Raw genomic sequence first — 21,619 nt, 5'->3', positions numbered from 1 at the left:
ACACGTGAGACATAGTATTTTAGACGTGTTTTTTGCCAAACATTCCAATTGATCTATTGAAGCGATAAGAATTCTGAAAACAGATTTGAATTCGTCGTCAAGTCTACGTGAAATCGACTTTCCCACATTTTTTATATCATCCCCCGAATTCCAGATTACGTCATATTAAAAAAGAGTAAAACATTTTTGTATTTCAATTTTTGGAGAAGCTAAAATCAAATTTGTGGGAAAGTCGATTTCAAGTAGACTTGACGACGAATTCAAATCTGTTTTCAGAATTCTCATCACTTCATCAGATCAATTGATATGTTTGGCAAAGAATCCGTCAAAAATCCTATGTCGCGCGTGTGTTAGACAAAAACAGAAAATCACGGTATGGAATCCCCTTAACAGAATATCAGACAGCACCGTAGTCAGAACTTAAGAATATTATCAAAGATTATTTTATATTTACCTAATCTGATATTAAAATGGGAAATTAATAAAGTCTGCACGAGAGAATAATATTATGTTTTGTGGTTCGAGAGTAAAGCGAACTGCTTTATGCAATATACCATTTGTGAATTTTATAAATTGTCATGTTTGGCATTTCAAACATTTTTCGTACACCAAAATAATGGCTATCCGCTCTTGAATACTACAGACTGTAGTTAATTCATACAAAACATGTTACACGTCATACCGAATTATTGGGTAGGTATAATTTATTCATTTTTACAGTTTAAACTTTAAAGTCAAAAGTATGATCGCACTAATAAGACAGCAAGACGCAATACTGATTACTGACGCCGGTATATTATTTGATTGGTTCGCGTGACAAATTAATAATTAATTTGCATATTTTTTTAGTTCAGTTATTAACATAATATTATTATACTATAGTTAGTATTATGCTTATTATATAGTTAGCTCATGCCTTATTCAGTTATCGCTAGTGACCTCGGACTTCGGCTATCAAGTATCGACATGTTCATACGTTTACAACGTACACGAGTGTAAGTTGTGTTTGCGCTTGCAACTCTTATCGACGTTAATTATAGTTTAATAGTAAATAATTTTGTTTTTGTTGTACTCTTATAATATTGAGTTCACTATGTTCACGCTTTCGACTTAAACCACACTCAAAGACCGAAGCATCAATATTCAATAAATTACAATAATATTATATTATAATTTATAAGTAATGAGTAATGACTAATGACTATAATGAATTATAATTTTTTAATTCGTTATTAAATTTTACGATTGTCGTCATTTACTCGCTTATATAATATTGGCATATTGCTATTGCCTATTTGCATCTACCTCTCGTCAGTGGCGTATCCACAATATGTTTTATTACATAAGTAAAAATCACTATAAATTACATAATATTTATATGTAATGCAAACATAAAAGTTGCATTTTTTATAAATAGTTGATGATTTTTTTTTTTATTTTTAGCTCTGATTCACCAAATTCATTTATTTTTTTATATTTAATTTCCCGTTCTGATCATCGACGAGGCAAGGCGAGTGTGCTGAAATATAAACCTCTGCTACGTGACAATTGCAGAAATTTCTAATTTGAAAATATAAAATCACATTTTTAACTTCATATTGGTAGGAACTCGATCCAAAATTAATAAGTATTACATTTTCCATATTCTATTAATTTTTGATTTATTTAATTAAACAGTATACTGAAAATTCCAATTGTATTTTTTATTAACATACCTAATATATTTTGTAATTTTATTAAGATATTTAGTTTATTTTTTGCATATTTTTGAATTTTTGAGAGCATATGTATTTGCATATTTAATAATAATTGTTGTTTAACAACAATTAATTTTGAATAATAGTATAATCTAAGTATTGGCAATATAGAATATTGGGGAATATGGTGTGGTGTATATTGGTATATTATACTGATATATTGATGTATAAATGTATCCACATAGATATGACATCAAATCAAAATAATTGCTGAATATTTCAATATTCACTCAAATATTAATCACCTACAATATTGATTTTATATTAAATATACGTAGTTGTCAATGTGACACCCAAATCCCTCCCCCCACCAATAATTATGACACTGTATGGACGCATATAGTACATCACGATTCATAACTGTATATTGCATATTTGCATGGATCATTCACAGTGGATCGTGAGTCGGGACGACCGGTCTATTGGCTGCGTGTTTCTAATGCAATGCCCCCCCCCCCACAAGTTAAAAATTCAAGGATTATATCCTAATTGCGTGCCAATGCCAGTGCCAAAACTCAATTAATTATAGGGTTGAATTGCGTATTTGCGTGCACATTCGTACTATACAATTTCACCAAGATAATAATATTATAATATGATAAAGTAAAACCCATGCTAATATATTATATTATCATTATCACGAATGACGAAAGCCGCACGCAACTTACTCTTACGCACTAAAAATAAACCTAGCACGCAGTTCGGTTCACGGTTGTCATGATTTTTAAGTCTATATCCATACCGCCGAGCCATTTGGATGCATCAGATTCAAGAATGTCTTTGTCGACCACGTGTCTACGTTATTACAAAACGTCGAGTCGTCATTAAAATAAATTATTATAATATTTATATTATTCGCTGTACAAGTGGTACGACCATGCGGTTATTAAATGTGGGGGGGGGGGTGGTATAGGCGCGTATGGCCCGGGCCCACAACGGATATCAAACAACAGTGGTCCCCTGCAGGAGCCGAACAAATTGTATTTACGTTGTTTTTGTACGAAAAGTTGTACGGTATAAGTGTTGTCAGTTGAAGACTTTGAGTCATGTACCTACTTTGTACTTATATAACTTGCCTGTTGCCAGTGGCACTGCTGTCTAGGGATCGCAATTATTCGCAATAACTTTATAATAGTGGGGAAAGTTTACGTTTTTATGTTAGTGTTTTGATTTACAATATTATAATAGTAACATAAGTATTGAAAACGTACCTATATCATTAATGTTTTAATATCCAAATCTTTTTTTTAGCACTGAAATATATTTATTTGTGGACCATTAATATTTTGATTATGTTTATGGGGTCCTTAAAATTGTTTGACCCCGGGCCCAAAATTATCTTATTCCGGGTCTGGGGACGACGACCCCCTAGCGAACGTACTCTGGTGCATAATAAAGAATAATAGCATTACTCGTTCCCGTGAAGTGTGTACTTGCGGCGATGAGGTCATTGCACCATGACTGTATTTTTATAATAAATTACACACTATAAGCTGATGGCGAATACGTCATGTACGTACTACATAAATATAAAACATATTGGCGACCACAACAATTATTTACATATTGTTATTATATCTATGACGACGTACGTAATATAAAGTAATTCTTTTGTCACTAAGAATTTGATTATTTCTGTCTAAAATGTCAAATTATCTAAAAAATAATATGTTTTCAATATACATTAGCCATTCAATAATAAAACGCTTCAAGCGTTTCAATCCATCTGCTTACGACAAGAACAAGAAACGTCTCCTCCTTGGTATTTCACAAACAATAATCTTCAAAAAGACCTAAAAATTCCTACACTTAATCAACTAGCAAAATTATTATTTTTGCCCATTTTCTAATATTTTCATAAATATCCAAACTGGTAGTTTCAAAAAAAAAAAAAAAATATGAACAAAGGCTACAAAATATGTGTTTAGAAAGCAAAAGAATCAGTAATAAAATGTATCATTTTTACGTCAAAATTTTTAGCCATTTTTATTAATTATTAATTATACATTTTTTTAAATTTTTATTGTTTCAAGTATTTGAGTGGATCAAACATTCAATATAATAATAAATAGATATACATCCATAATATTTATGAAAATAAAAAAAAATGTTTATATATTTTATTTTCAAATTATATTTTTTTTGCAGTTTAATAAATTTATTATATTTTGTTAACTTCAATTTCACTGATAATATTATGACGTATTATTTTAATAAGCGGTTAAAAAATGTAGAATGCAACGAACAGTCGCCACACACCGCGTTCAATGTTAAACCAGTACATTCGATTAGGGACGGTTTCTAAATAATTTGAAATCTTTGTACGAATCGTACTTACATGCTATACCTCAAACAGTAACTTTACCATAACTTTTAGGTACCTGTTATTTGTATAGATATAAGACGAAAACCCAAATCAATTTACTCGCAAAGTCGCGTAACAAAGTAAAATCGCACATTCGTACTCTGTGGCAATGGGCAGTGAGTCAACTGAAATATTACGCAATACGTAATTACCTATATAACATATTTGCGAACAACCAGCGAAAATACTTTGTACACGTCATGCAAAGTCCAAATTAATTTTACCAACGTCATACGACTATAATAATATTATAGTCCATAGAGAAATCGAATTAAAATATTATACACATTAATTCCACACGAGTACACGACTACATAAATAATGTAATGTGTATTATACGAGTACCTCAGTTAGTAACCTAACCTATGACCTGTATAAATAATTAATATTTTATCGCGTGTCACACAACAATATTGTGGACAACGAAATTAATATAGTAATCAGTGGCCTAGGTTCGATCACATTTTAAAAATGTGACTGACGTGAAAAAACTAATCCTGAATCCCAGTTTACAAAGAAGAGTCTGGAGCCGTTGAATATAATAAATAATAATGTATGGATATACCCACTCAAGTGCACTGTACACAACATCAACGCAATAAGTGGTTAGTTAAAAAGTTCGACGCCACTGAAATATTGAATAATCGTCATAACCTCGTCAACATTACTTTGGAAATATTTAAGACACAAAAATTATAATCCGCATACGATATACACAGTAGCGTGACTGAGTAAACAACTAGGGGGGGGGGGGGGGCAAAATAATTTATTCACCAAAATGATCATAGTTATTGTTAGTTTTTACCATAGATAATACATAATAAATATATTGAAACAAAGAATGAAAGAATTCATAAAAAAAGGTGCTATACAAAAGCTAGGTTGTTTAAAAAAATAATGTGGTGACAATCCTGTACCTAATCATAATTCATGAAATATTGGGTTTTTTTCGTAACACAGATAATGACGTCGACAATTATTATACAAGAGAAAAGTGAAATAAATGTATTGTACCTACGCAATAAGTAATAAGAAAAAAAAATATTTTGTTAACAAGTGTGTGAAATGTATCGGATGTATTCTGTCTTTATTTTATATGATTAAAAGTTCTAAGTTTTTTCGGGGGGGTTATACTTAGATAATAATATTATCTAGAAGCGATATGTCGAGTTATGAATATAATCTTTTCATATTTTACGGCAGCTGCGTATAAAGAACTAAGAAGTACCTATAAAACCAAGTAGGTAAGACATATTTTGAAGACGTAAATATATAGGTACGTACTACGTATTACGTAATAATAAATTAATAATTCGACGTCGTTTCGCAAACATAATATTAATTAACATAATTCATTTTCATAATGATATGATTGAGAATTGCGTAGTGTTAATCTATAATGATAACAAAAGTGCAGTAATTTAATGCAGTAACGCATTAAATACCGATGCCAGTAAATAATCCACGAGCCACGACTCTCGCCGCGTGCGGTCGAGGTCGTAGGAAACGACTAACGAGCAAAAACATTCGAAAAACAACAAACAAATAAGCGATAATATTGCTTATTTTTCACTGCGTAGAAAATTCTAGAAATTTCTTTGTCTGGCGTGTGATGCCATGACGTGGTAGGGGTATCATGTGACCGCGGTAACGATATGGAACGGTACGCGGTCGCCGATTATTCCATGACTTCCACCCTCCGCCAATCTATGCACATACAGCTGTGAAAACGTGGAAGATCGCGGTTGGTCGACAGTCTTGCTGCGTAATAACCTCGTTCCCCTGTCCCAATGAATGCGATCTTGGAGATCTGGACGCGTCGCTTGTTCAATAGCCTTTTGTACGCCGCAGTCTGAACACTTGTTTTCTCTGTAGATCGATCCAAATCGTTTAACAGTATAACATAGCTAGAAGACCATTTGTATTCGATTCGACTTATTATTTTTAAACGTAAGTATTTTTTTGGTTTTCTTTTTAAGGATATATTCAAACGGTTTTGTTTGTGACTCGTTTCGTTCGTCCGCGATGCCGTCAAACCGTTGACGACGACGACTGACAAAGTAACAAATATGTCGGACGCCGAGCGCGTGACGCTCATCGTTGTCGTAAATATGGTGGCACTTTTATTATTGCGTTTGTAGCCGTCGATTCTCGACGTTTTTCCGTTTTCTATCGCTAGTTTTGGGCCTTGCCTATCGGTACGACTCGTCGAGACGTATCTGGTCGGAGGGCCCTTTGTTCATCGACCGCGCCCAACGGCCAAGCTAATGACGCCATATTTGTTTTCAAGCCAACTATTTTTGTTACAATTGTTTGATATTTCGTGCCGCCCGACTTGATATTGATTTAATATTCGCATTCTATCAGTTGTTCCTAATTCGCTTAGGTACGCGTCGTAATTATTAAAACGACACAAATACCAAATTGATTTAATTATTTATGAATACATTATTATTATTTGTCATGCATAATAATATAATTATTTTATTGTGATTTAACATGTTATGTACCTAGGGATGTTTCTGTAAAGTACATTAATTATAATAGGCATAGTTCAATTTTTTTCTCATTAACTCGTAATTACCTAGGTGACCTATGTTTTATTAACGTTTGGAATAATAGTTGATTTGTTAATAAATCTTATTTTATGCAACGAAATCACAGTTTTTTATACATTTTAAATAAATTATACCTATTACTCGGGAGCCAAACGAACACTGTTCTACACGAGGTAATTACTTTGAATCTACTGCGGTTACTTAAGATAAATCATGATAATATCAAGTTGAGATGATGTTGCTACACATTTGCTATCTAATTTTGCCTTTAAAATGTGTAAATTATTTTAGAGCGTTCCGTTGAATAATGTCAGGTATACGAGTGCAATGACTGATATTCAAAATTAACGATAAATCATTTGATTTGCTTTATGTCGATTTTTATATTATAATTTTTAGCCAAAATAGGTCGGTATGAGTTTAAAAACAATTTTTAACATATTATGCTAATTTAGTTAATCTTGTGGAAATCTACATTCAAACATTAAATATTGATGTTGTTTAAATTTGATAATATATCATGTAGACACTCTCTTCATTGCATGTTTCTGCTAAAATTAGTAAAAATTCTCTTGTTTTCTAAGGAATGCCTAATGTTATTGTTTTTACTAATTTGTAATTACAATCTTAATAGATAAAATGGATTTAAATCATTTAACATTCTCATTTTTACTAATTAATTAATACTTATTTAAAGTATACTATGCTCTTGATATAGTTTAACGAATCATTCTTGTATTCACAAATTTATATTACAAATATAATATGCATATTTTCAATGAGTAGGTAGGTATTAAAGTTAGTATTTTTTGTATTCAGAAGTTAATGTTTAAATAATAATAACTATTTAATTATGAATTTCAATATTTTTGATTTACATAATGTAATTAATTTGTAAAGTTTATAATTCCCTAAATTTTGCGTTTGGTTTACAGATTCAATATGCAGATCTTCGTCAAAACTTTGACTGGTAAAACTATCACTTTGGAAGTTGAGTCATCAGATTCCATTGAAAATGTAAAAGCCAAGATCCAAGACAAAGAAGGTATCCCACCAGACCAACAACGTTTGATCTTTGCCGGAAAGCAACTTGAAGACGGACGCACACTCTCCGACTACAACATTCAAAAAGAATCTACCCTTCACTTGGTGTTGCGACTCCGAGGTGGTATGCAAATCTTCGTAAAGACACTCACTGGAAAGACCATTACATTGGAGGTAGAATCATCTGATTCTATTGAAAATGTTAAGGCCAAGATCCAAGACAAGGAAGGTATCCCACCAGACCAACAACGATTGATCTTTGCTGGAAAGCAACTTGAAGATGGACGTACCCTTTCCGACTACAACATTCAAAAAGAATCTACCCTTCACTTGGTGTTGCGACTCCGAGGTGGTATGCAAATCTTTGTCAAGACCCTCACAGGAAAAACTATTACATTGGAAGTTGAGTCATCAGATTCTATTGAAAATGTAAAAGCCAAGATCCAAGACAAGGAAGGTATCCCACCAGACCAACAACGTTTGATCTTTGCCGGAAAGCAACTCGAAGACGGACGTACCCTTTCCGACTACAACATCCAGAAAGAATCTACCCTTCACTTGGTGTTGCGTCTCCGTGGTGGTATGCAAATCTTTGTAAAGACCCTCACTGGAAAGACCATTACATTGGAAGTTGAGTCATCAGATTCTATTGAAAATGTAAAAGCCAAGATCCAAGACAAGGAAGGTATCCCACCAGACCAACAACGTTTGATCTTTGCCGGAAAGCAACTCGAAGACGGACGTACCCTTTCCGACTACAACATCCAGAAAGAATCTACCCTTCACTTGGTGTTGCGTCTCCGTGGTGGTATGCAAATCTTTGTAAAGACCCTCACTGGAAAGACCATTACATTGGAAGTTGAGTCATCAGATTCTATTGAAAATGTAAAAGCCAAGATCCAAGACAAGGAAGGTATCCCACCAGACCAACAACGTTTGATCTTTGCCGGAAAGCAACTCGAAGACGGACGTACCCTTTCCGACTACAACATTCAAAAAGAATCTACCCTTCACTTGGTGTTGCGACTCCGAGGTGGTATGCAAATCTTTGTCAAGACCCTCACAGGTAAGACTATTACATTGGAAGTTGAGTCATCAGATTCTATTGAAAATGTTAAGGCCAAGATCCAAGACAAGGAAGGTATCCCACCCGACCAACAACGTTTGATCTTTGCCGGAAAACAACTCGAAGATGGACGTACCCTTTCCGACTACAACATCCAGAAAGAATCTACCCTTCACTTGGTGTTGCGTCTCCGTGGTGGTATGCAAATCTTTGTCAAGACCCTCACTGGAAAGACCATTACATTGGAGGTAGAATCGTCTGATTCTATTGAAAATGTTAAGGCCAAGATCCAAGACAAGGAAGGTATCCCACCAGACCAACAACGTTTGATCTTTGCCGGAAAGCAACTTGAAGACGGACGCACACTTTCCGACTACAACATTCAAAAAGAATCTACCCTTCACTTGGTGTTGCGACTCCGTGGTGGTATGCAAATCTTCGTAAAGACCCTCACTGGAAAGACCATTACATTGGAAGTTGAATCGTCTGATTCTATTGAAAATGTTAAGGCCAAGATCCAAGACAAGGAAGGTATCCCACCAGACCAACAACGATTGATCTTTGCCGGAAAACAACTCGAAGATGGACGTACCCTTTCCGACTACAACATCCAGAAAGAATCTACCCTTCACTTGGTGTTGCGTCTCCGTGGTGGAGCACAATAATTTTAACTCAATTTGTTATTTCTACTTTATCCAAAATATGAATTCCAAAATTTAAAATATTCCCAATTTTGCTTAGCATTTTCTTTTTTTTTATCTCAGTTTTCATTACTATTCTGACACAACATTCATATTGAAAGTCAACAAATAAAAATAATTTTACTATTCAATTATTTGTTTTTATTTTTCCTCACAATTCTCTTTTCCTGGTATATTTTGTAATCTGTTGTGTGGTAATTTGCTGTATTAGTGTTCAATTATTTGTAATTGCTCGTTTCATGTAACAATGAAAGGAGTTAATAAAACTTAAGCTTTGTCTAATACCAATGTGGTAAACTAAATTATTGCGTTTATAACCAAATCGGTATATTGAAAATTATATATATATACATGAGATGTGCAAAAAATTTTTTTAGAAATAATGGTGCTAATATTATTAGTATTAATGAAAAATGTCATCTTATCCTGCTATATATTTCTTGACATTGTATTAAATAGTTAAAATGCAAGTTTTTCTGCTCCCTACTATAATGTGTATCATACCATAATAATTGGACAATTTTGAAATGTTTTATATTTATAATTCTAACAATTCAAAATTATTCAATGTACATAATATTCACTCGCAGTATAATTATATTTGGTAAAATAAGTAACTGGTCTGGTTAAAATGAAATATTGTATAGCTCTATAATTTGGTGAATCCATATTTTATAATTATTCTATTCGAATGAAAATATTAACAGTGTAAAAAAAAATTTGTTTACATGTACAGCATATTGTGCGGCAAATAGTTCTTTTTGCCCGGTACTGTGGTTTTACATGTGGATCCTAGGAGATAGTCAAGTAATTACCCGAGTATAAGATATAGTTTTAAATAACGAACCTCATCAATATTTCAGCTATTAGTATTATAATTTGTTTATTTTATTTCTTGAGCACATGGGGGATCTACATTCTATGATATATAATAAAAACAAACAAATACATTTTTTACTGTTTACTTTGTTCAACCTATTTAACTAAGGGATAGGCATTGTTTTTTACTCGCAGTTGCCGATTTTATTAGCAAATTGGGATACGGTACAACACTATTTTGAACCATAAAGAGATCAACATAATAAACTTGATTTTTATTTCACGATTATTAATTATATACTATTACTTTATAGTGAATAAATCAATACTACATATTTGTATAACCTATAGTTATAACTTATAATGCACTAAATATTAATTTTGTGATAATCTGCATTTTATTTAGGTGTTTTAACCCAACCTGTTCGTATGGTGGACCCACTATTATAGTTGGCTCCTCTACGCCTATCATTAAAATAAATTTTAGTTGTATTGTTCTACTGTAATGCATAGGTGTTTCTATGGGAGTGGCAGGGTTTGCATCTGCCTAAAAAGTATATAAAAATTTGCTAAGTCAAAAATAATAATTTATATTTTGGTTATGTACCTACCTAATGTTTTATAATCAAAATTGCATTAAACTTGTAAAATTAAAAAAAAACATTTTTCAAGTTCCAAATATCTCCCCTATTTTTTCTCGTACCAGAAAAATCAATTTTGTACTAAGCAGTATAGATTCATCCAGTTAGTGTAATGACTGCAAAATAAGTTAATCCATTCCTCGCATGTTGTACTTATAGCTATGTAAGAGTAAAGCTTATAGTTTATAAGTAAAGCTTTATAGTTTTATAAAACTATTAAGATGTTTAAGTATATTAGTTATTTGACACCCGAGCTCTTCCGGTTCGTGCTTATTTCCAATTATTCATTGTTGCTTAAATTATTTTTTATTAGATTAAAACTTTGTTTAAGAAGTAGAATGATTAAGTGTGGGTTTACTTGATTGCAGTATTTGGCAGTAATGTTAAGAAAGTGACATGTTACAATGTTTATAACACATTATAGAATTTTTCCAAGTAACAAGACTGGTAATGGAAATTATTTTAGGTGAGAAATTTTAAAACGGTGTCATAATTTATTAAATTCAATGATAAATCATTGCATACAAAAAACATGATTCTGAGCCGAGTTGTTGTGTCATCCTAGCATACATGTATAAATAATCAAATTTAATAAATAAAATATCTCATAACTATAAATAGTTTTATTGTCCGGTAAATTTTTTTTTTTTTTAGGAATATCAATTTGTGGGGAATCTTCTATTGAAAATGTCTAATACTTGCTATAAAAAGAAAAACTTTTATGAATTTTTAACCGAAAATAATTTACAAAATTTGAAAAATTTGTCATGGCTACAAATAGCTCAAAAATTTAAAATAGTTGAAAAATTTCATCATGTATGGAAAATGGACATTTTAAAATTAGGTGGAAAATTCGAGTGCATGATTATTTATTTTTGAATTAAAATCAAATATAAAAATTACGATATAATATGCACATTAAGTTAATTAAATGTTGTAAATTGTTTACGTTGGCTCTACATTATGATATATATTTTATCAAAAAATAACATCAAACATAATATAGTTATTTTATTACAATGGTGTTTTTTATAATAATAATAATAATTTTCTTTTATTAATTCATTAAAGTGGCACCCACTCCATTATTTAAGAAAAATCTCAGAGGCAATTGCCTCTGAAATTACTGGTTCGCCACACCGCTGAAGAAGCCCATGTGGTAAACTCACTTACAATGTGTACACATAGATTTCGTTAAGTGTATAACATCTAAACAGTATTCAAATATTAATCTGTTAGTACTGAGTAGTCACACTCACTAGTCAGTAGACCCATGGGACAATTACAACAGACCTAACCAACAAATTTTCGGTTGAAAATACTAAAAGGTCACTCTAAAAGTTTTGTTTGTGCAATTAAGTATTGAAAATTAGAAATAGGCCAATACTCTTGGAGTGGTCAATATTTTTCTGATTCAAATTACATATTTATTTTGTACCAGCAAATCTATGTTTATTATTTTGAAAATATTAAATGTAAAAGTTTGTATTTTAGGAATATCTGTTGATACAAAATTGATATATATAACAGACTGTAATGTTTGAGTAGATATATAATATTATTTTTACTAAAAACATCAAGTCGGATAGTTCTTAATTAGGTTTACATAATATTATTATAACTAATAACATAAAAAATAAAAACAATTTACAAGTTACAAATTATATAATATATAATATATATTACTTTAGTCGTTTTTCTTTTTATTGAACATACATTTTAACAATAAACTGAAAAAAATACTTTGCTAAGTTTTACATGAATTCAGTTTTTAAAAAAAAAGAAGGTAATATATTTATATAATATTAATGGCTGAAAAATAAACGTAAAATTCAATAATAGTCTATTGGGGTATTATAAATAAAAATTACATTTAGAAACTGTTTTTACATAAAAAAAGTAAAAAGTAATTAAAAATAATAATAAAAATAAAACAATTATTATTATGAATAGCGACGATTAAAAATGTTAGTTATATAAAATAATATCGCTATTTAGTTTACAAAATCAATGATTAACATGTTCGTTTAGTTTAGGTATTTATAGAGCTCTTCCTTGTTACTATTAATTTTAATAATTAAAAAAAAAATTGATGATAAAATAAAATAAACATATAAGATGGCTTTGTCTTTCCATGCAACAAACATTGTCATACACGCATGCACATACTACTACTGATTATTAAATTGTTGGAAAACATAATGATTTTTTTTGGGCCAATTATAATCTATGTTACAAATTATTAACAATGATAACGACTACAGACCTCAAACTTAATAAATCACTGATATAGAATAATATTTAGAGAAATTAAAAAATCCACAAATCAATAACCACAGTAAAACAAATAACTGAGTATGCAAAAAAATAATTCACTCGCAACAATTAATTATGGAAACAATTAAAAAATATGTGTTTATTAAATTATACTTTTTTGAGATCAGGGAGGTTGATGGATAATAATTAATCTTGTGTGTGTAAGACACAATTTTTGCTCAGTCGTTTCTACGCAGTCTCAGGAGAATGATTTACCTATTGCATAAGACACAGCTTCCCCTAAACCTCCACCCACCCTATTGGTTGCTGTGTGGTTTTCTTAAGATCAACCATTGGTCAACAACAACATCATTATCAAAAGTAAATCAAATAATATTGTAAAAACGATATAATGTTGGTTTAAAAATTTTGTAAAAAAAAGTATTTAAAAATATTGAAACAATACAATTTACACAACATAATTGTTGGATTAAAAGCAGAGTGGTACAATGGGTTGTACTGGATAGATTTCTAAAAAAAAAATATAAATTTATATATAAGAGACAGTAAAAAAAATCAGACAGTTCTTACTGGGCAATACACCCATACAATAACATCGCCTGTATATTAATTATTATGCTCATCTTGTCATTAATTGTTTAGAGTTACTGGCTAAACACGTTGTTTCATTACCGAGATACATTCGGACGGTTTTTCTTCAAGACAAAGCGATCTCAAGTCGTTTTTATATTTATATAATTAATACATCAAAAGATTTGTATTATTATTAATGTACATTAAACGTGATAATAACAATACATATTAAAATGTGTTCATAGTTAACACGATAAGAGCTATTATTATTATTATTATTATTATTATATATTTATGAAGACGAAAAGGTATTAGAAAGAAAGGATTTATTAAATTATTGTTTAAGATAGTAGATGATGGATATTTATCGCAGTAGTATGTCTAGACGTGTCTAAATAATAATTATAATAATAATAATTGTTATTGAACGATTTACTTTTTTTTCAGTTTTTCTTTTTAACTACTTAATAATTTAGATAAAAATAATAAAATAACAATAAAAGTAGCACTCGTGTTTAATACTTCAATCTACCGCCAAGTATACAATACCCACAACAACGCAACAACAATCGCATCCACTTCTAGTGTTTATTAAGACAGTAGATCTGAAAAAATAAAAATTCCATCAGTAAACCATTGTTATTATAATAATAATAAAGAAAAAATATGTAGGCTTAAGAGTGAGTCACACCTGCATGGCTACATGTGTTGTCTACGTCATACAAACTTATCAAATTTAAGTTTAATAGAACCAATTTTGTGTTGTTATCTTTAATATTAGAGAAAAATGTCATATGATCAAATTTAGAGAAATATAATTGTTTTTTACAATATTTTAATTTTTAAGCGAGTTAAAAGTATGTCAATTATAAAAATAAATCATACTCACTTAAAAATTAAAATATTGTGAAAACCAATGAGGAAACATTGATAATGTTATCACCATTAAGTTTAATCATGTGTCAATTCACCCTAATATTAAGGCTAACAACAAAAAATTGGTTTTACTTAACATCAATTTAATTTGTTGTACAGTCTTAAGACAGAGACAACACATCCTTTGAAAGTTTTCCATAATCTGTTGCCACTAAATTTTCTATTAGCACCTTCAATTATTTAAAGTATGGTATATTAATGAAGGGTTTTAAAAACTAAACACAATGATTTTTTTGTAAATTTTGTCAAAAAATGAAACATTTAATTTTTGGAGAAAATTAAGAAACATTATACCTTTAGTCACAAAAGAAGAGATGTAGTGATATCAATTTTAACAATTTGATATGTCTTTACAATAAATGTTTGACGTCCCATTTCGACGCCCCAATTATAATTCTGTTTACGATTACATTTTTATAGAATTAATTTATTCTGAAGACTGAGAAGCAAATGTATTGCTTACCATTAACTATCAATTAAATTTACTGAACTAACCAATAAGTTATAAAATATATTCAATCAAATAATAGATATTTTTAGAATAAGGTGTTCAATTAAATAGAATTAACAATATATATATAAATATATATATATATTTTATTTAAATTAATTATCATTGGAGTCTTAAAAAAAATAATAAATTATTTTTCTCTTAGGTAAGAGGTTTATGAATTATATAGATATTTATACATTTTTTTAATAAAACAGTTCATTTTTATTGTTTTTTATCATTGTCAAGACATTTCAATAAAAAAGAGTATGTTAATTGAACAGCATACACAGAAAAGTAGTATTAAGCCCTTAATGTTTGGACAGGTAGACAGGTAGACAGGTAGGACTATCACAATTTTATTTACCATTGACAATTTGTTGTTCTGATCTATTAGTTTCTTGGTACGCGGGAAAGTCCGCGGTGTTGCCTTGAATGCACTTGCTCATGCCGATATCAATGATTTGTTGCGTTGACAGAGCGTCAGACGGAATAGGTTCCAACGATAAATCTAGCAGATTGTTAGTCACGTTGTTTAATTGTCTGAAGGTAAAAAAAAATGTTAAAACACATCAAAAAACTAATTCTTTAATTCTAATAAACAGAATATCTCTGTGAATTTTTTGTTTTTTTTTATGTAAGCTTTGAAATACCAACTTATGACATTACATTATTTAGCTATTTTTTTTTTACAACTTTTATTTTTAATTTTTGAATCTGAAGCATAGTATTTTCACTTAAATGTTGATTCACAAAATATCAATAAATTTTTTTAAAAAGATATTTGTATGTTTTTAAGGTTTTTTGGCACTTTTCCGTTATTCCGACAACCATGAATCTCAAATCCGTTATCCTAACTACTTGCCTATGCCGCGATTACCTACTCAATTCCGACTACCATTCCGATACTATTATACCAGCTGTCCAGCCAAACTTTATAGTTCCCAGTAACAACATGGTTAACGGTGGTTACCCTGTGATCAACTTGAGGTGGTGTTGAACAGCAACTCGAAGGATATTTTCGTTTTTTTTTGTCCAAGCGCAACGCAGCAAGCGGGTGGCCACGCGGACATATCACTGTAAATAATTTTCTATCTTGGAAGTTAAATTTTTTTAAGAGAAAGCTTTCTAAAGATCTTCCCTAACTTCCAAGATTGTAAATTAAATACAGTGATGCCTGAGTGGCCGCTCGCTTGATGTGCTGCCCTCGCACAAAAAAAACACGAAAAAAATCCCTCGACTTGCTATGCAACATCACCTCAAGTTGGCAAAAGCCCACAGGGTAACCGCCGTCAATCATGTTGTTACGGGGAACTATAAAGTATGGGTCGGGGTGGTAGTCGGGATAACGGAAAAGTGCCGTTTTTTTATAAGAATATAGTGCGTAGTAATATCACCTCTAACCACTTCACTTTTCTTATCAAAACCTTGAAAGTTTAAATGCTTCAATAAAAAAAAATTATAACTAGATTTAATTTAAAAACGAAAAAATTCGTCCAAAATAATTAATGTCATATTTTTATGTGAACGTCAAAAATCGCTTATACGGCATGGTTAGGTTAGGTACTGCATTGTTACGTACACTTCCGAGCTGAAAACGGTGCCACCGTTTGCCGTCGGAAGGCAGCCATTGCTTTGATGCACCGCCGAGTTGTCTGCACGGCCGTTTTGTTTGGAACCGGAAGTTTCTACCGGAAGCAATCCGTTAGACTGCGTATCGCCGGTCGGTGATGTTGGCGACGAGGATGCTGATGACGTCGTCGATGACGACGAATGAACCCTCTCGGCGTTCAGCATCGCATCGGTCTCGGATACCGGTCCTTGACTAGTCGTCATCGGGTCAGACGACGGTTTTTCCGTTTTATTCTCACCGGCGTGTTGCTCGGCAGATTCAGTCTCTTCCTGAAAAACGATAATTTTATTTTTAAAAAACTGACGACACAGAGCAGCCATTTGATTACTATCGGGTCAGACTTATGGCATTAAGGATATACGTACTTTAGTCGACGCGTTTCCTTTGCCTTGGTTCCTAGTCCGTAGCATGATGGCTTCGACTCGTTTACGTCTAAGCTGCCTGTCTTCTTCCTCCTTTTTCAATTTGATTTCCATCTCTTGTCTCAGCCTGTGGGAAAAGTTTAGTATAATACTTAATATAGGTACCTAGTATCAGTGGCGCAACCAGGATTTATTCAAGGGGTAGGAGGGCCCAAAAAAATGTTTATAACTACTCTTTTTCTGTTCTATTCCTGAGTATATACATACATTTTATTTCTTAATAAACACAATTTGGCGGGTTTAAGGCCAATAAAAAAAAAACAAACAATTATATTATTTACATTTTAGACTGAGCGGAGCGATGAATGTATTGATTTTACAAGGTGTGTTTTTTTTAAATTTTTTCTTTATTTTTGTGTCTGTCATCATGGTTTGGGGCAGTAAGACTGCTTCGATTTTCTTCAAGAGTATCTATTGTTCGATGGGAAAGTGAATCTAGTTTGTGCGTTTGGGAGAAAATTTTAAAATTCTCAATAGTTTTCAAAGGCGCAGGGAAAAACAACATAAAAATTAAGGAAAAACGGAAATTCTTACGCAAAATCGGTTTTGGTTTTTGGTGTAATTCTAAAAAAAATGAACGTCTATACATGAAATACATGACTGGTTGTTTGTATTTGTATTTTATATACACGATAAAATTTTCAAAATATTTTGATTTGTTTTGAACTGTTTAGGAACATTTTTAGTTTCCAATTTTATTAGTCTTTTTTTCTATGAATGCTAATAAAACTTGATGGGTAAAAAAGCTTGAAAAACTTTAAATACAAGGCTCTTACTATGTATTAGGATTAGCGGACCAACATAATAACTATGCAAAAACGTTTAAAATTAGAATTTTCAAACTACATATTTTGTAGTTAAAAATTATTAAAAATGATTGATATTCATACCGAAGAAAATTAAATAAAAGGTTCTTCATAAGTTTTTATTAAAACTATTTAAAAATAATGAAGTTATATAATGTTATACAGAATTATTTTTATAAGTATGTATTTTAATTTTAATTTTTTACGAAACTAGATATTTAGTTTTTATCTATTTTTTTCTTCAAATTTGTTGATTTGAAATAATTCTATAATCTATAAAAATGAAGTAAAAAAACGACGAAACTTTAACTGATGTATATTATAATGATAATAAAAAATAAAATGATATCGCGTCGATATATTAATTGGTGTATAATTTGATTTTAGATCCTATATAATATAGGCTATTCTTTAACACCTTATTATTATATTATACGAAACGTATTAATGAAAACAACAATATTTTCATCGATGTACCTCGAAACCATATTTGTTCTACATGAAATATACGAATAGTTTTTGGATACTTTTTTTCTGTACCTTTAACCTGGTTATTTTTTTATACAAATAAAAAAAAAATTTTTTTTTCAGGAATCTTATATATACATGCTTCTAACAAGTAACAGTTGGTAAGATGCTTTAATAATTTATGGTTATAAATAAAGGTGTTTTACCTCTAAAATAATTTTTCAATATCTAGTGACGTAACCAATTGAACACATTTTTGCAAAGTTACGTGGGAGAGATAGAGATATACCAAACCTTATATGGACATAATATGGGCATTATAACGTACCATCATTGGCGCTTAGCCAGTTGACTGCAATATAATAATATAGTATACATGTTTACAAGAAATTTAATTATTTTTCAAATTCTCAATTTCATAAAATATCAATTTTTAGATAAGTGCATAAGATTTTATTTAATAAGTTATTAAATGAATAAGCCCCCATCAAAAAAAAAATAGTTATTGGGCTGACTGGAGTCATTTAGGTTTTATACTCGAGTAATTTAATTCACTATTTATACATATATGATGGGCTATAGTTGTGTATATATGACTTACTTTTCTGCTTCTTCTTTTGCTTTGCGGTCAGCTTCTTCCTTCTCCAGTTTCAACTTGTGCTCTTCCTCTTTCCGTTTTTTATCTTCTTCTTCGCGTTTTTTCGTCTCTTCGATGGCCAACTGCAACCGCAACTCTTCGGATTTCCGAGCCTCTTCCAGCATTCGCAGTTGTTCTTCTTCTTGCCGGCGTTGTTCTTCTTCTTCACAACGCAAACGTTCTTCTTCTGCCAATCGCTCGGCTTCCTGCCACGCACGAAAGGAAAGAAATTATAGAGTAAATAACACGTCCACGTTTTACTTAATCAATTATTAGCATATCAACATATTATAACGTATTATGTGCAAGATAACGTTAGTTGGACATACCAATCGTTGTCTTTCTAACTCCGCGTCTCTCTCTGCTTGTTCACGCGCCAGTTTTCTGCGTTCCGCCAACGCGGCCTTGGCTTCTTCTTCCGTCGAGATCTTCTGTTTCGTAGCCAACATCGAAGCGGTCATGTCGCATTCAGCCAGGTCATTCACCGACCCTTGTATCGAATTTTCACGATGACTGTCTTCGTCTTTGGATACCACCGCAGTGGTGTGCTGCTGATCAGAAGATTCGACGTTATCGGAAGTTTCAGTAGAATTCTTTGCGTTTTTATTTTTGTCCTGAAAACACGCATAGCATAGATTATCATAAATGTATATATACATAAAATATCATCAAATACAGTAAAATACTACAAAAGTACTTTTTTTCATACACATAACATTATAATAAACAATACATGTATATTACACAAATAAATAATTTTTTTTTTGGTGGGAGACTATAAACAATAGATAAACAATTATACTATCATCAATGCCATTGTCATCGTAATCAATAATATAAGCGTCACTATTTTACCTTCACAGCCGTCGATGACTGCTGTTTCGTATTGTCGTTGGGGAACTTTTTCGTCTCCACCTTAGGGGTAATCGACTTTTTGGTAACATTCACTTTGGGCAGTGGCGGTCTTTCACCAGTGGCCGGAGACTTTGCGGGTGGATCGGATGTGACGCCGGTCACAGCTATACTGATTGGTCGTGGTTTGCGTGGCGTCGCCACGGGCCTGGACCTCGGTTGCGTTGGCAAAGGTCCAGTGCTCGACTGACTCATGGAACTCTGGGGTCGATTCGGCGTCATTTCACCAGATTTCATGCCTAAACAATCAATCAACGTACGGATTAGTTTGTTTCCATGCTCGTGGCTTGTACGCGCACATTTTTGTTATACGATTTTAATGGAAAATTAAATTAAAAAAAAAAAATTAATGAGATGGAAATTAGACAAGAAAATATATAGATTCAACCAGAAAATCATACACGCAGAAAAGTTAACATTAATGTTGTACAAGGTCTTACGACAGTATAATATTACTACATTATTGTAAATGTTTACATTTAATAACTGTGTAATTATCGTCGTTTTTTTTCTACGATCGTGGGTATTTGTTACAATCGTACTATGTTTTGTACGGTCAATATAAAATATTGTTGAATTCAAGGCTTTACACCCGAATGAACTATTATAGGTGTGAAGAAGCCTTGGTTTAACTACAAAATAGTAAAGTAGCTACTTTTTTATAAACACTTTGATTACCATACAGGTCGTCAATTATCGTATAGAAAAAACAGAAAACTTCAAATGATTTATTAGTATAAAATTGATAGAGAAAAAATATTCTGCGTGTATGAATAATTGGCCCCTGTAACCGTCTATTATAGTATTATAGTATTATATTATATAAAATCGATTGACATTTTAGTGAATTTAAAATTAATGTGTCTGGAAATATAAATATTAGACAAAAGTAGAATACAATAAATTACATTCGGTAAAAATATTAGTTATGGAAACTCGGTGTGGATATGAATCGCCTTGGCCCAAACTCGAGTACCGCCACCTGTTGGATAAAGTGCACTTACTGTTTGATCGGGTTCGGGCGAGACCAATACGCATGCATTGAGAACACAAACATTATATTAAATAATAATTAATAGGTACATGCATTTTATTTTTAAACGTTACCTAGTAAAATATGGGTGTGTGAATAAAGTACGGTACTGACAAAATAAACTAAACAAACTGAAACTATATGTACTTAAAATTAAGACGTCGAGAGTTACAGTTGTAGGTATATTATTAGACCAATTTTTCAGTGTACCTTTCTCATTATTTCATAACATACTTACGAACGTTCTTATTATATCTGTTGGGTTAGGTTAGGACAGGCCTTAGGTAGTTAATGAATTGAAAATTACTAGAAACACTTGAAGTCTTAAACACAAAATATAATCAATAATGTATATAAATTGTGCCATAAATGTGTAATTGATTAAGTAATGAACGCATTGATACCTATGTTTAATTAAGCGTAAAACGTATTTACGAGTTTAACCTACATTATTATGACTACAATATAGGTAGTTAGATAT

At 31.2% G+C, this 21,619-nt stretch overlaps 2 protein-coding genes across 23 annotated transcripts in view; one reads left to right on the top strand and one right to left on the bottom strand.

Annotated features, from left to right (window-relative positions):
* The first annotated feature begins 5,913 nt into the window (after nt 1-5,913).
* On the top strand, nt 5,914-9,622 carry LOC132940388 (polyubiquitin-C-like). Its single transcript, XM_061007968.1, has 2 exons — nt 5,914-6,072; nt 7,616-9,622. Exon 2 carries the CDS (start codon nt 7,623-7,625, stop codon nt 9,453-9,455), a length of 1,833 nt encoding a protein of 610 aa, XP_060863951.1. The 5' UTR covers nt 5,914-6,072; nt 7,616-7,622; the 3' UTR covers nt 9,456-9,622.
* Nucleotides 9,623-12,605: 2,983 nt separating this feature from the next.
* Nucleotides 12,606-21,619, bottom strand: part of LOC132940386 (MAP7 domain-containing protein 2) — a 39,184-nt gene continuing 30,170 nt past the window's right edge. For all 22 annotated transcript variants that reach the window (XM_061007957.1, XM_061007958.1, XM_061007964.1 and 19 more), the window contains 7 exons: nt 20,049-20,344; nt 19,523-19,807; nt 19,158-19,399; nt 17,226-17,349; nt 16,810-17,129; nt 15,595-15,770; nt 12,606-14,406 (listed from right to left, as the gene is read on the bottom strand). In XM_061007957.1, the coding sequence (XP_060863940.1) occupies nt 14,393-14,406; nt 15,595-15,770; nt 16,810-17,129; nt 17,226-17,349; nt 19,158-19,399; nt 19,523-19,807; nt 20,049-20,344 (1,457 nt within the window). In that variant the 3' untranslated portion in view covers nt 12,606-14,392. The remainder of the gene's footprint in view (nt 14,407-15,594; nt 15,771-16,809; nt 17,130-17,225; nt 17,350-19,157; nt 19,400-19,522; nt 19,808-20,048; nt 20,345-21,619) is intronic.

Source organism: Metopolophium dirhodum, chromosome 3 (assembly GCF_019925205.1).
Source record: "Metopolophium dirhodum isolate CAU chromosome 3, ASM1992520v1, whole genome shotgun sequence".
Taxonomy (NCBI): domain Eukaryota; kingdom Metazoa; phylum Arthropoda; class Insecta; order Hemiptera; family Aphididae; genus Metopolophium; species Metopolophium dirhodum.
The sequence above is the reverse complement of the archived record's forward strand: the minus strand, read 5'-3'. Positions and strand labels throughout refer to the sequence as shown.

What these genes read in the sequence shown, in the direction of transcription:
- LOC132940388 (XM_061007968.1), top strand. Translation starts at nt 7,623, where the DNA reads ATGCAGATCTTCGTCAAAACTTTGACTGGTAAAACTATCACTTTGGAA.